Source organism: Triticum urartu, chromosome 4, assembly GCF_003073215.2.
Source record: "Triticum urartu cultivar G1812 chromosome 4, Tu2.1, whole genome shotgun sequence".
Classification (NCBI taxonomy): domain Eukaryota; kingdom Viridiplantae; phylum Streptophyta; class Magnoliopsida; order Poales; family Poaceae; genus Triticum; species Triticum urartu.
Window position 1 is genome coordinate 572,690,774 of NC_053025.1, and position 14,874 is coordinate 572,705,647.

Below are 14,874 nucleotides of genomic sequence, written 5' to 3' on the forward strand. Positions count from 1 at the left end.
GAGACGAACACGACGTTCTCGTTGGGTTCGGGGGTAGGGACGGCCTGCCCTCGGGGAGGCAGCCGATGCGGAATTTCGGCGGTCAGATATCTGGCCTCCCTTAGCTTTTTGATGTCTTCTTCCATGACGGAGGAAGGCACCCATCGGCCTTGAAGGCTAGATCCGGACATGACTGGAGGTTCGGAGCACCTGACCTGAACTTCGGGCGTTTGAGCTTGAGGTGGGGGAAGGATTCGATTGAGCACGGGAAGGAAAAATAAGAGCCTTGTCCCCTTTATAAAGAGGGTGAATATCAAGCGTCCTCTCCGTGTTCGCTTGGACTTGCCTATAATCTAGGAGTCCTAGAAGCGGTTGGGTTACCCACACCCGTATTGATGAGAATCCCGGAATAAGGGGACACGATCTCTGCTTTAACAAGACGTGCCAAGGAAACCGCCTCGCATAACGCGCTGAGATGGGACAGTAAAACGGTTCGAATAAAAGCTTGGCCGTGGTGTGATGTCACACTACGGAGTGCGTCAGCAGATTAGATTTGTGTAAATACTATTCTCTCTATGGCAATATGTGGAAACTTATTTTGCAGAGCCGGACACTACCTTTGTGTTCAAAATCTTCTATGAAGTACTTGGAGGAGGAACCCGCCTTGCAATGCCGAAGACAATTTGCGCGCCGGACTCGTCGTCATTGAAGCCTGGTTCAGGGGCTACTGAGGGAGTCCTGGATTAGGGGGTGTTCGGATAGCCGGACTATACCTTCAGCCGGACTCCTGGACTATGAAGATACAAGATTGAAGACTTCGTCCCGTGTCCGGAAGGGACTTTCCTTGGCGTGGAAGGCAAGCTTGGCGATACGGATATACAGATCTCCTACCATTGTAACCGACTCTATGTAACCCTAACCCTATCCGGTGTCTATATAAACCGGCGGGTTTTAGTCCGTAGGACAACATACACATCAACAATCATACCATAGGCTAGCTTCTAGGGTTTAGCCTCTCTGATCTCATGGTAAATCTACTCTTGTGCTACCCATATCATCAATATTAATCAAGCAGGACGTAGGGTTTTACCTCCATCGAGAGGGCCCGAACCTGGGCAAAACTTCGTGTCCCTTGCCTTCTGTTACCATCCGGCCTAGACGCACAGTTCGGGACCCCCTACCCGAGATCCGCCGGTTTTGACACCGACAGTATCCTTGAAAACAACCGACTAGCCAAGCAGGAAGAAATTCCCGGGCTAGCGCCTGCGCGAGCCAAACAACCCGACAGGGCGCGAACGACGCTGACAGGGTGGACCCAGCCTCACCCTGTGTGGGTGGGGCAACGCCGAACGTCATTATCCATCTTACTATTGATCAGTGCAAACACTTTACGGATCATTCATTCGCAAAACATGTTGTTCATAGATTGCTTTGCTTCGTGGCTGCAATTGGCCTTTGTGCGATGGACGCAACGAGTCATTTAGTTTCACACCAATTAACATCTGAGTCGCTCGGAGCATCTTGTGTTCCCAACCAACAAAGCTCCATTGCCTTGGCAACCGAATCCCTTGCCCGCGAAGTCTAGCACATAGTATAATCCACGCCCGAATCAACGGCAGGTGTCCGCAACTGTCAGCTGATTATACTCCCAAAACGTTTCTTATTCAGAACCGGACCTCCAAACCCTTCCATCCAGAGCTCGCCAGCGCACTAAACCCCAATCGACACCACACCACACATTCTCTCTCTGCAAGCTGCCGCCCGCCCAACGCAACGCGTTAGGCCAACGGAGATGAGGCGAACTCCCCGTCTCCGGTGAGCTGGACACACGGAGCCGCCGACCTTTCTCGCCGCCTTTTCGTTCGTGCTCCCTGGCCAGAAAGAAAGAAAGCCGGGTAAGCCTTATCCCAAAGCCGTGTGAAGTCCAGCCAGCTAGTGGGCGGCGCCACTGGCCGGTGGGCCCGGGACACCCCACGCACATCAATACGTCGACGTGCCACCAGCTGTGTCCTCGCTCAGACGGCAGACGCGTCACGCGTGCCGCACAACGGGCAGTAGCACCACATCCACAGCGTCACGGGCGGCCGCGGCCATAGACTAATCGCGGCCCAAATTGCCAAGTTATTCTAGACAGGGGAATGATTAGCGGCGGAGGGGTTGGTTAAGCCCTGGGTTTGGCCGTGGTGGGCGTCAGCCGAGCTGATTACCAGCTGGGGGTGTGTGTGAATTGGAAAAAGTTTGGTTCTTTTTTGCGTTGGCCGTCAACCTATATAAGTACAGCCCCGTCGATCTCCTTGCTCCGCCCAGTCACCGTCCACACACATTTCCTTGGAGTTTTGCAGAGACCACCCCTCCCTCCCTCCTCTCTCATCCGATCCAAGCTACGAGTAGACAAGTCCCGCACTGTGCTGTGGTGCTCCATCTAGCCAGCTTTTCTTGCTCAGCTTAGCTTCCAAATCTGCTCCACAGCTCCGGCGGCACAAGAGGAAAATATCCGTGAGTCCGCGAGAGGGAGATCGTCCATGGAGAAGGACAGCCACAAGGAGGTGAGCCCAATTCCCATCCCCCCCAACGGATCCTTCCGGCTTTCGTGCGGAGAGATCGAATCCTCCTGCTTGCGAGAGTTCATCCATGGGTTTCCTTTCCCTTCCTCGCGATCTGGTTATGTGGTGGCTTGATAGAAGATTTGGATGCGTGCGTGCGTGTGGTGCAGGGGGAGGGGGCGACGGCGTGGATGACGGTGCCGGCGTTCGGGGACTGGGACATGAAGAACGGCGCCATGCCGGACTACTCCATGGACTTCTCCAAGATCCGGGAGATGCGCAAGCAGAACAAGAAGGAGCTCTCCCGCGCCAGCCTCGGCGGCGACGACGACCTCCTCGCCCACCACAAGCAGCACCACCACCAGCAGCAGCCCGCCGCCAAGGCTCCCCAGCAGCCCACCAAGCTCGGCGCTCCGGCCAAAGACCACGGCCCGCTCCACGGCCGCGACCACTCGCCCACCGTAAGCAAGCTCGCTCGCTCTTCTTCCCTCCCTGTTGCTTACTATTCGGCCTGGTAGTTTGATAAGTCATCGATTAGCCGCCGCCCAACGGTCAAGGAGGAATCCCATGCCCACAACCTTTTCTCCGCTTCGTCAAAAGGAAAAAAAAGGAAAGAGGAAACTTTTCTCCATTTCGATTCGGGTGTTCATAGCTGACCCGGAACTAGTAGTAGCATAAAGATTCGGACTTTCTGCTTTAACTACGTAGTATACTTTCAGTAAGCGGCGCTGCTGCGGATAGCAGTATAATATTCGTTGCTTGTTGAACAGCAGCAGCCATGGGGCTCTGCTGGGTCAAACTCGTACTCCAACGCACTGATAATTTGACCGTGGACGGTGGAACACAGCAGTTAATTCCACACAAGTGCCGGCTATTTAGTTAATATCTTAGTTATACACATGTTTTCATGTGCCAAGTACTTCAAAGAAGTGCTAGGAAAAGAGAGAACAAGCGAGTGAAACTGACTCTGTGTCACGGCGTACATGTTGATAACCATTCTGTTACTCTGCATTTACCTGATGGCTCTTCTGAGCTGCAAGTGCAAAGCCTGTTATGATGAACCGGTGAAAACAAGTACGTACTACAACACCGAAAAGTCGAACCGCCGCCTCTGTTTCAGGGGTAGTGGTGTGTGATTAAGCAAGTTTAGATGATGGTGATGGGCCCTATGCAATGTTTAGGGCGTCTACCCGCAGCTGCATCGACAATGAGTGGAGTCGGTTCAGCTGATATAGGTTGGTCGGCAGATATATCGACCCGTAGCACCGGCCACTCCAACCATTTGCATCTACTGCTTTTGTCACAGCTCACAGCTGCTTGGCAAGGACAGATCATCTCATTTTCCTAATCATATGTTACTCGATATGTGTATGCCTCTCAGAGGCTGTACCGATAAAGCGATGACTGATATGCATTAGTATGTCGATGTCCATGGGACATCCAATTAATTATGTTAGGAATCCCAGCTGATGATAGATGATTAGAACGAACTAATGATGGGTCGAGTCAGTCGGTAGGCTGATTTCCCTTTAAGGTTTGCAGGTATGAAATGAAATGCATGATGAGAAGTGGCAAAAAATAGGATTGAAGAAGCCGAGAATTAGTAGTTATCAACGGCCCTGTACGTACAGCTTGCTACAAGCTGGTGCCAATCTTGGCCAAATATACATTAGCTTTCCCTTTCCTTATGACAAAGCACAAATTGGTTGACACCGAACCTTCATCCAACCATAGTTTGGCAAACAACATTTCAGAACTGCAATCCTGCGAGGCGTCGCTGTCGCGCAACCTGGTTATCTAGTTGGCAAAAAAAGAAGGGAAAATAAAGTTATGCTTGAACTTCAGCTGTGGCGTACTATATTCTTGCCGTATCACCTGGCTGATGGCTACATACATGTAATGTAGTATAATGTAATGACATGGAAGGAATTTGTTTGTTGATGCAGGGAAGGAAGAGGTTCCTGAGCTATTTCCAGTGCTGCATCAAGGCCTGAAGACCGGCTGCTGCCACCGCCCTCCGTCGAGGTACCGCAGCATGAAGCGGCTTAGCAAATTTAGCCTAGGCTCCTTTGGTGTTTGGTCAAGCTTGCAATGAACGAAATGTGTAATATAATTCCACGCCCTGACGCTACCTGTTTAGAGAACCAGACGGTTTTATGTGGGGAACAGATTGCTTGTGAATGTCAAGGTTACTATCTTGCCTAGTAGTAATAATATTCACTGCGAGAAATGGCATCTGGTGTGATAATCTTGAACACCCTCACATCGAACTGGCAATACTTCGACATCGAGCCACCAGGAACCCTAACAGCTCCAACACGTCCATCTTGGAAGAAAGTAAAGAGTGATTCCCCTAGCTTCAAGCAAACGTCCAATTTCTCCTCTGCTTTCCCCAGGACCAGATGCTGAAACTGCACCTTTTAGTCCTGGAGAATGCGTCATCAAACAACTCAATCTCATGATCAAACCCACTGCTGAGAGCGGCGAATCTCACGTGACGGGGACCGACGACCTTTGCAAAGACTTATGAGTATATTACAAAGGCCTCGATGCTTTTCGTGAATATTATGTGGCCTATGTCCAAGCTGAACGGGCCACCACGAATCTGTGCTTTGTAGCATTTCATCAAAGGGCCGGGATATGGGGCTGGCGTTCGAACGAATCGTTCCTTTGGGAAGCGATCGTTCGCTTCGATCAGCTTGTAGCGCGACCCCCAATGCCCCAATTTACTTAGACATGACTTTAAATAGCTAAAACAAAAATACAAAATAGCTAGCAATGATGTAGTACTATATAGTGAAAAATCCCATCAAGTTCGGCATGAATTTGATGGGGAAAATGGCTTAAAATTACAAAAAATTGCCATTCCAACTTAAAGTTTATTTTCATGATATAATGGAAAAGGAAGGATTTTTTTTTGTAAAAAGAGTATCATGATAACAAAATGCCATGGTGCCTTAAAAAACGTCGATGAAGGGCCTTCTGCTTACCCTAGTAGTATAGCTTATGTTCTTCTGTTATGTCGAGATTTTTTTTGATGGTGGGTGTCTTTTGTAGGGTATATGGATTTATGATCTTTAAAGACAGCAGAGCCAATGATATTTTGTGATCAATTTGTACCTAAGAATGATATGTAGGGATCAATTGGTGATTTATGGTGTTTCATATCCATAAATACTCTATAGTGATGGGGAGAGATTTGGAGCCATTAATTTTTTTTGAACACGGTACAGACACAAGCACTCATATATACGTGCATACACTCACCCCTATGAATGTACACACGCACACCCTATCTTTATGAGCACCTCCGAGAGGCTGAGCCGGCATATCATCCTAAGATTTTACGAAGGATCCGTAGGCGCCTCATAGTCAACGGAAATGTCTCCTCCCACTGAACGTGTATCGCCGGAAATCCTGAAATAAATTCAGGATAAATGCAAGCACCAGGACTTGGACCGTGATGGGTTCGGGATACCACTGTCCATCTAACCATACAACCACAGGTTGGTTCGCATTCGGAGCCATTCATTGATACATTTTTACTAGTGACGAGCTAGACCATGACACCTAGCACTGGTGCAGTGATGGACGACTTGCCCATCCCTGAGACACGGAGATTTGTAGCGTGTACCCTTGGTGGTCGAGTTTGGCCTTGGTGGTCGAGTTTGGGCTTGGTTTGCTAAGGCTCAAGGAGAATATGGCCAGAGATCACTTGTTCTTGAGAAGGTTTGTGCCCCCAAGCCTCTCCAACTACATTTATTTTAGGAAAGACCATCATCCCTAGCTTTATTAACTTAGGTCAGAAGTAAATCATCCACCAGTCTGTTGACGACACAACCTAGAGCTTCGTCAACCCAATTCTTGGAAATTTTATTGCAAAAAATAAATTTCGCTAGCTCATGAGATGTGCAATTTGCCGCATGAAAACAATGTTTAAATTTCACCATCCCAATTGTTATACTCGTTGTCGGTGTTAAAACTGGCGGATCTCGGGTAGGGGTTCCGAACTGTGCGTTTAAGGTCGATGGTAACAGGCGACAGGGGACACGATGTTTACCCAGATTCGGGCGCTCTCTATGGAGGTAATACCCTACTTCCTGCTTGATTGATCTTGATGAATATGAGTATTACAAGAGTTGATCTACCACGAGATCGAGATGGCTAAACCCTAACAGCCTAGCCTGTATGACTATGGTAATGATTGTCCTCCCTCCGGACTAAGTCCTCCGGTTTATATAGACACCAGGAGGATTTAGGGTTACATAAGGTCGGTTACAAAGAAAGGAATCTACTTATTTGATCGCCAAGCTTGCCTTCCACGCCAAGGAGAGTCCCATCCGGACACGGGTGCAGTCTTCGGTCTTCGTATCTTCACAGCCCATCAGTCCGGCCCATGGCTAACAGGTCGGACGCCCGAGGACCCCTTAGTCCAGGACTCCCTCAGTAGCCCCTGAACCTGGCTTCAATGACAAGGTATCCGACGCGTAGATCTGTCTTCGGCATTGCAAGGCGGGTTCCTCCTTCCGAACTCTGAAATGGTCTTCGGACGTAGTGGTCGTGTCCGGACCTGTAACACACACACCACACACAACCGCAGAGAATATAATAATCCACGAGTCCAATCCACTGACAATTTTTTGCAACATGACATCACGTCCGTCTGGTCACAATTTTGAACCGTTTTTCATCTGCCGCCCCATGTTTCGAGACGTGGTTGCCATTGGCATGTCTTGTCAAAGCAGAGATCGTATCCCCTTATTGCGGGATTCTCATCAATACGGGCGTGGGTAACCCAATCGTGTCGTTCACACAACCCTTGGGAATAGGCGAGTTTCAAGGCGAGTGGGGAGGCGTTCAATAGTCACTGCCTTTATAAGGGGATAAGGATTCCCTTTCTTCTCCCACGCCTTCTTCCTCTGCCCTTCCATCCTTGAGCCCCAGCGCCCAAGTTCTCTTATTTCCCAACTCGAGCAAGCACTTCAACCATGTCCGGATCCGGAGGTCAAGGCAAGTGGATGGCCTCCTCCGTCAAGGAGAAGGACATCACTGAGCTTCGGGCGGCCAGGTATCTGGCGAAGGAAAGCGCCCACCGTCTTCCGGCCAAGGGGCAAGTCATCCCTACACCGAAGCCCAATGAGAGGGTGGTTTTCCTCCCTCATTTCGTCCGCGGGTTAGGGTTTCCACTCCACCCTTTCGTCCGTGGGCTGATGTTCTATTACGGGCTAGACTTCCATGATCTAGCCCCAAACTCCTTCCTCAACATCTCGGCATTCATTGTCGTGTGCGAGGCTTTCCTCCGCATCCAACCCCACTTCGGCCTGTGGCTCAAGGTCTTCAACGTGAAGCCGAAGGTGATGGATGGCGAGCACGCGGAGTGCGGAGGCGCCATGGTGAGCAAGATGCCCAATGCCATCTGGCCAAAAGGTACTTTCGTGGAGACTGTCAAGGAGTGGCAGAAACTGTGGTTCTATATCACAGAGCCTCGTGGCGTCACGTGGGCTGTGGCTGCCGAATTCAACTCCGGAGCTACGATGCGGCTCACTTCCTGGATTGAGAAGGGCCCAAATTGGTCTTCCTCAGATGAGCTGATAGCGCTGCAAACGCGCATTCAAAGCATGGTGGATAAAGATATCAAGCTCGTCGACGTAATCCAGGTGATGCTAGTTCGCCGGATTCTCCCGTGCCAAAGCCGAAGCCGCCCTTTATTGGAATTCAATCGAGGAAGCACCAAGCTCTGGAAAGGCTCTTCGGAACCACTCACGAAGACGCCTGGAAGTTGCTCTTCAAAGGCAATGAGACGCCGCCGGCCATAGATTCAGACCGTGGGCACGACATTACCCACCCTGCCAACGAGGTAAGCCTTTAACACACCCTCTACTTGTTTACTTCAAGGAGGATACCTAAACTTTTATTATTTCAGGTATGGACGGAGAGAGCGGAGCGGATTCGGTGTCCGGCTCCGCTGCCCGAGGAACCAGTCATCCCGGGCCTGGCAAAGATGCTGGTACCGGCGCCCTATACGGCACCGGAGAAGAAGGCCAAGAAGAAGGCCAAGGGGGTCCGGAGTGGCCCGCACCGCAAGGGCAGTTCGGACGTGACGTCTGAAGATAAGACCCGCTCCTCTGCCGCCGAAGACGACGAGTAGGAGGAGGAGGAAGAGAGCAAATCTCCCCCTGATGGAGGGAGGAAGAAGAGGGTGGCCTCCACAAATCTGGAGGCGGAGGCGCCCAAGAAGGGGAAAGGCCCTCTCGCGGACAACTCCGCGTGGGACGTCGACAGCAGTCCGGAGCGGCGCCCCCGGAACAAGCCCCTGGCCGCATCGTGAGTACTAGGAACCCACACACATCCATTTATCCAGCCTCTCCACCTTATGGTATTTTATATGACTAATCATGTTATTGCAGTCCGACCCACGACAACTCCCAGCGATCCTCATCAAGAGGCTCGTTGGATTCGAAAGCAACGGCTAGCGATTCACCGCCGACCACTTACTCTCCCAAGGCCAAGGAAGACGACGAGGTGCTATCCCAAAGGACCTTCCCGGGCCAGGGAGAGGTTCAGGAGGCCATCATGGCGGCGCCGGAGGGCGACACCTCGGCCGCCGGACACATGGGGGAACAGACCCCCATGGAGAATGATGATGGGGGCCATGCTCAGTTCGGCCCTCATCCGAACATGGATCCGGAGACCCATGCGGCTCCGGAATCTGACAGGTAGTCTCCTTTCAGAGAGGGGGCGTGCCTGTCCCATCGGTGACCTCTGTCCATCCAGAGGCGCCAGATAATCTACTAGAAGCGCTATGAGGCGCTTCCATTGTGGAAGAACACCGTATTTTTATGGGTACGGTGATTAAGAAGGTTCAGTCCGTTAAGAGTGGACTGACCGAAGCCTGCAGCGGCCTGCTGACAGGTTTTGAGGTAAGCGACGCCAAAGGGAAAATCCTTATATATAGACAGTAGCCCCTGAGACACTGTCCGGTGTTCAGAAAGAAAAGCCGGACAGAGGATCAATTAAATTTCGCAGGGAACTAACTAAATGCGTCTTATGTGAATAAGCAGGCGTCGTTGCTAGCCGCGACCTCACACACTACCGAAGTCTCCGGACTAAAGCAAAGACTGGAGTGGGCCGAAGAGGAGCTCGGGCAAGCGAGGAAGCAGCTATAAGACTAGCAAGGTATGTAGTGACTCGCTATATATTCGGAAAGAATAAATGATGTATACTGACCGTAATGTCAGGATATGTGTAGGAGCGACGACCGAGGTCAAGGCCCTTAAAAAGGCCCTGGACGAAGCCGATGGGAAAGCTGTCAATGAGCAGGCCGCTCGTAAGAAGCTTAAGGCTAGGCTGAACGAGGTCCAGCAAGAGCTCCTGGACGCGGTGAATAAGTGTGAGGCCTTGGAAGGCGATGTTTCGGCTCGAGAGGCCGAACTCGCCAAGGCTCGCCAAAGCACGAAAACGGCCCGGGTTGAAGCCCAGGGTGCCCTCGAGGAGATCCGAGAGGCCAAGAAGATCGTGGCGGGTAAGGCATTTAGTATGCAAAGCAAGTATGTGAAGAAGAAGTATTTCCTACTAACCCAAATTCGGAGTTCTCTAGGGGCATTTGCAGATCTACCGCGCAGTGTGTCTGACGCTGCGGAGTTCTTTCGAGCCGAAGAAGGGAGCTCAACAGAGAAACTGTTCTGGTCGCAATACCTTACGCCAGAACATCCAATGCCCTTCACCGATCAGCTAAAACAGCTGGTCAAGCTGCATAGGGTGGCCGAACTGGCCATGAAGGATTTGATAATCCGGCTGTGGCCTGCCGAAGTTATACCCAGCAGCTACTTCGGACTCGTGAAGCAGCTGGTTGGTGCCTACCCTCGGCTGGACATCGTCAATAGGTCGGCCTGCATCGAGGGCGCGCGCATGGCCTTCGCCCGTGTCAAGGTGTGGTGGGCGAAGATGGATGCCGTCAAGCGTGTGACCGAGGGGCCACCTGAAGGCAAGGAGCACCGCACGCCGGAGCGGTATTTTGAAGACGCCCTGGAGGGGTCCCGCATTGTGGCGACGCAATGTGCGCAATACATTATATTCGAATGAATATATTCATGTTGTCTCTGCCTTGTATGATGAAACAAATTTTGTTATGTAATATAATGTTTGTTTTTTTTAAAAAAAATTCACCTCCTATGCGGCCGTGTTGTATGAAATCTGAGAGTTGGTCAATCGTCGGCTTCTGCCCCCACGTAGGAAGTACGGGGGTGTTCGGGATATAATCTAAACACTCTTGATCCAATTATTTGGTCCTTGAAGGAGGTGTTTAGCGCAGCGAACCAGGCAATCAGACTATTCGGCTTGAATACCCTCACTTAGCCATAGGAGTTTGACGATAAAAATTTAGGCGCAGCCCCTGGTATTCGAACCAGGAAGCTATAAACACCTGATCGGGTAAGTACCAATCCCTCGCGTAATGCGGAAAAAAATCTCTAACGATTTGAGACATCCGAAGAGCTCACCGGCTCTCACCGCATCATGACAGTCAGTTTTCGGCTTTCTCTACTGAGGTGCTCCTTTGGATAAACCAAGGCACAATCGCAGTAGTTCTCCCTTTACTACCTTAGACGATATAGCGGAACGTAAGGTAGCAAGCACAGGAGCTGGGCAACCCAACTATTGACCAAAGACATGATTCGAAGCCAATGCATATAGTGCTAAATTCGGGGTGCCGAACTATACTATGAAAAGTGTTCAGACTTTTTGTTGCCGTAGTGTGGGGTGCTATGAAGCCCCTGGCAAACATCAAACGTACCAAAGTGTACAGGTGCTACCTGATAGGGTTACCCACAGGGGGATAAAAAGAGAAAAAAGAAAGAAAACAGAAAGGGTGCAAAGGTGATAAGTTGGGGCCTTAAAGCTCCAGCCGCGAACTGTTTTCATTGTAATTTGATTAATATGTCGAGGCGCAATGATACAAGTAGTGCGATAAGCAATAGGCTATTTATCATGCCAAAAACCAAGGGGAGAGCTGCATGTGGGTCCTGAAAAATAGGTAGAGTGATTGTTAACGAAACCACCTTGAAAATCCCCCATACGTCTGCGTTTCTCGCCGTCTTGGTGTGTTTATCCTTCAAGAGGGCTAGTGATCAGGCCATCAGATGGGGCCTGCGGGATTGAAACCTGAAAAGGAAACGAATAAAAGTGAAAGTATGTGTGTATCCGGTGTCGGTTGAGCCGTACTGTGGATCACAAACTAGCTATGCTTGTGTCGATGCCCATGGAATTTTGAGTGCGCAGTTATGTACGCGTGGTGCGAATGCCACTACTTGACCAGGACTGAGACGGAGGCCGAATTGCTAGTCTAGCTCCTGACGAGCCAAGCTGTCCTGCTGCAGGGTAGTTCGGACCCTCTTGATGGTGTCCGTGGGCTCGGCAGCCGAATGAAGGCTCTGCTTGAGAAGGTCGCTCTGTACTTCTGCTGCTAAGGCAGCTGTGTGCTCTTCTGTACGGAGGGAGCGTTTCGTATTTCCATTGACTGTTATGACGCCACGTGGACCGGGCATCTTGAGCTTGAGATAAGCATAGTGTGGCACTGCGTTGAATCGGGCGAATGCGGTCCGTCCGAGCAGTGCGTGATAGCCGCTGCAAAAGGGGACTATGTCGAAGATTAACCCCTCGCTTCAGAAATTGTCCGGAGATCCAAAGACAACCTCGAGCGTGATTGAGCCCGTACAGCGGGCCTCTACACCTAGTATGACTCCTTTGGAGGTAGTCTTTGTGGGTTTGATCCGTGATGGATTAATGCCCATTTTGTGGACTGTGTCCTGATAGAGCAGATTGAGGCTGCTACCCACGTCCATAAGGACGCGCGTCAGGTGAAATCCGTCAATGATAGGGTCGACGACTAGCACGGCTGAGCCACCATGACGGATACTAGTCGGATGATCCCGACAATCAAAGGTGATCGGGAATGAAGACCATGGGTTGAATTTTGGGGCGACTGGCTCTATCGCGTAGACGTTCCTTAGTGCGCGCTTGCGCTCCCTTTTGGGGATGTGTGTAGCATATATCATGTTCACTGTTTTGACTTGAGGGAGAAACTTCTTCTGTCCCCCTGTGTTCGATTGTCGGGGCTCCTCGTCGTCGTCCTCGCTTTGTGACCCCTTTCCCTGTTCTCGGCGTTTAATTTGCCGGCATGTTTGAAAACCCAACAATCTCTGTTGGTGTGATTGGCTGGTTTGCCTGGGGTGCCATGTATCTGGCACGGGCGATCGAGTATGCGGTCCAACCTGGATGGTCTCTGATTGTTTCTTTTGTATGGTTTCTTCCGCTGGCTGGACTTGGAGCCGCTGAATCCGGCATTGACTGTAGTGTCATCGGTATTATCACCATTGCTTCGGCGTTTGTGCCAGTTACGTCGGAGCTTGCCATTGCTGTTTTTGACCTCGGAGGGGCCTACCTCGCTGGCTGTGTTTTTGCTACGAGCCAGCCAACTATCCTCACCCGCGCAAAAGCGGGTCATGAGTGTCGTAAGGGCTGCCATAGATTTTGGCTTTTCTTGTCTGAGGTGGCGGGCGAGCCATTCATCGCGGATGCTATGTTTAAAGGCCGCTAGGGCTTTGGCATCCGCACAGTCGACGATCTAGTTCTTTTTGGTTAGGAACCTAGTCCAGAATTTCCTGGCTAACTCTCCAGGTTGTTGAACTATGTGGCTTAAGTCATCAGCGTCTGGTGGCCGGACATATGTACCTTGGAAGTTGTCGAGGAAGGCTTTTTCCAAGTCCTCCCAGCCGCCGATAGAATTTTCGGGCAGGCTATTTAACCAGTGTCGAGCTGGTCCTTTAAGCTTTAGTGGGAGGTATTTGATAGCATGGAGGTCATCTCCGCGGGCCATGTGGATGTGGAGGATAAAGTCCTCGATCCATACCGCGGGATCAGTTGTCCCGTCGTATGATTCAATATTCATGGGCTTGAATCCTTCAGGGAATTCGTGATCCATTACTTCATCAGTGAAGCAAAGAGGGGGTGCGGCGCCTCTATACCTGGACGCATCGCGAGTAGCTCCGATGGAGTCCGTCTATGGTTGTTGGCTCGGGCATGACCAGGTTTGTCACGTACAAATATGTAGCCATCATCATGTGTCGAGGAACGTCCTTGCGATCCGTAAATCGATCGGGTATATCCTGCTCTACTATCCAGGGTCTGCCGGAGGTCGTATGTATGACCCCGAACTGTTTTGTCTCTATTTTTACGTGGCGGTGGGGCAGGCTGCTGTTCGGCCTGAGTTGCCGCTCTATCCCGACCACGTGGTGGTTGGTCCACCGCACTGTCCCGACCGCGTAGTGGTCGATCGGCCGCATTACACGAGGGAGGTATGGGCTCTGACGTCTCTTCATCGAACTGATGTAGCAACCTTCGCTTCGGGTAGCTCTTAGTTGGGCATCTGAGGCCGTATTCTTCGGCTGCCAGAACATCAGTCCACCTATCGACGAGCAGATCTTGGTCAGCTTGAAGCTGTTGCTACTTCTTTTTCAGGCTCCTTGGGGTGGCTATTAGCTGGCGCTTGAAGCGCTCCTACTCGAGAGGTTTCTCAGGCACGATGAAATCTTCGTTGCCGAGGCTTTCCTCATCCTCGGAGAGCGAACGATAACTACCGTCCTTCGAGTCGTTGGGTCTGGCCTGTTCGTCGGGACTAGCTTGCCCGTTTTCTTCCTCCTCCTGTTCGGATGTTACCTTAGCAAGGTCTTCATTGTTTTCGGCGTCGTCAGGAGTATTATTTTCGCCGGTGCCAGCATTGCTGTCTTTTGAACGACGTGACTAAGAGCGGTGCCGAGGACGCTGACGTTTTTGCTGTGTCTCAGGAGGTTTATTCTCGACTGGATCTTCTTTGTCATCGTCGTTGATTGTTTTGGGTGTGTCCACCATGTACACATCGTACGAAGAAGTGGCCGTCCAGCGTCCAGTAAATGCTGGATTTTGGTTTTGCTCCTCATCAGCATCGTCGTCCATACCGTCGATGTCTTCGGAGCTGTAATCGAGCGTGTCAGTTAAATCCTTGACCGTGGCTATGAAGTGGGTGGTGGGTGGGAAGCAAAATTCCCTTTCATCAGCTTCTAGTTCGAACCGGATATAGTTCGGCTGTGAATCCCTCGCTAAGGATAGATTTTTTAATGAATTCCAACACATCGCCCAGGGTGAGTACCGGAATACGTCGGCGCTGAATTCGGCGATCGATAACCGATCATGCTCGACATGTGCGGACTGCACATAGTTTGGAACTTTTAACCGGGAAGGAGCCGAGGTTCCGGTGACAACAGGCATTACCAGAGGTTTCGGTCTGTGTGCTGGCTCCAAACGCGTGGGAATCTGCGCT

General features: G+C 51.0%; 1 protein-coding gene across 1 annotated transcript; it reads left to right on the forward strand.

The window, feature by feature from the left end:
* The first annotated feature begins 2,262 nt into the window (after positions 1–2,262).
* Positions 2,263–4,752, forward strand: LOC125552783. The gene is made up of 3 exons (XM_048716455.1): positions 2,263–2,525; positions 2,693–2,983; positions 4,469–4,752. The coding sequence occupies exons 1-3, from the start codon at positions 2,502–2,504 to the stop codon at positions 4,514–4,516; spliced, it is 363 nt and encodes a 120-aa protein (XP_048572412.1). The 5' UTR covers positions 2,263–2,501; the 3' UTR covers positions 4,517–4,752.
* The last annotated feature ends 10,122 nt before the right edge of the window (positions 4,753–14,874 follow it).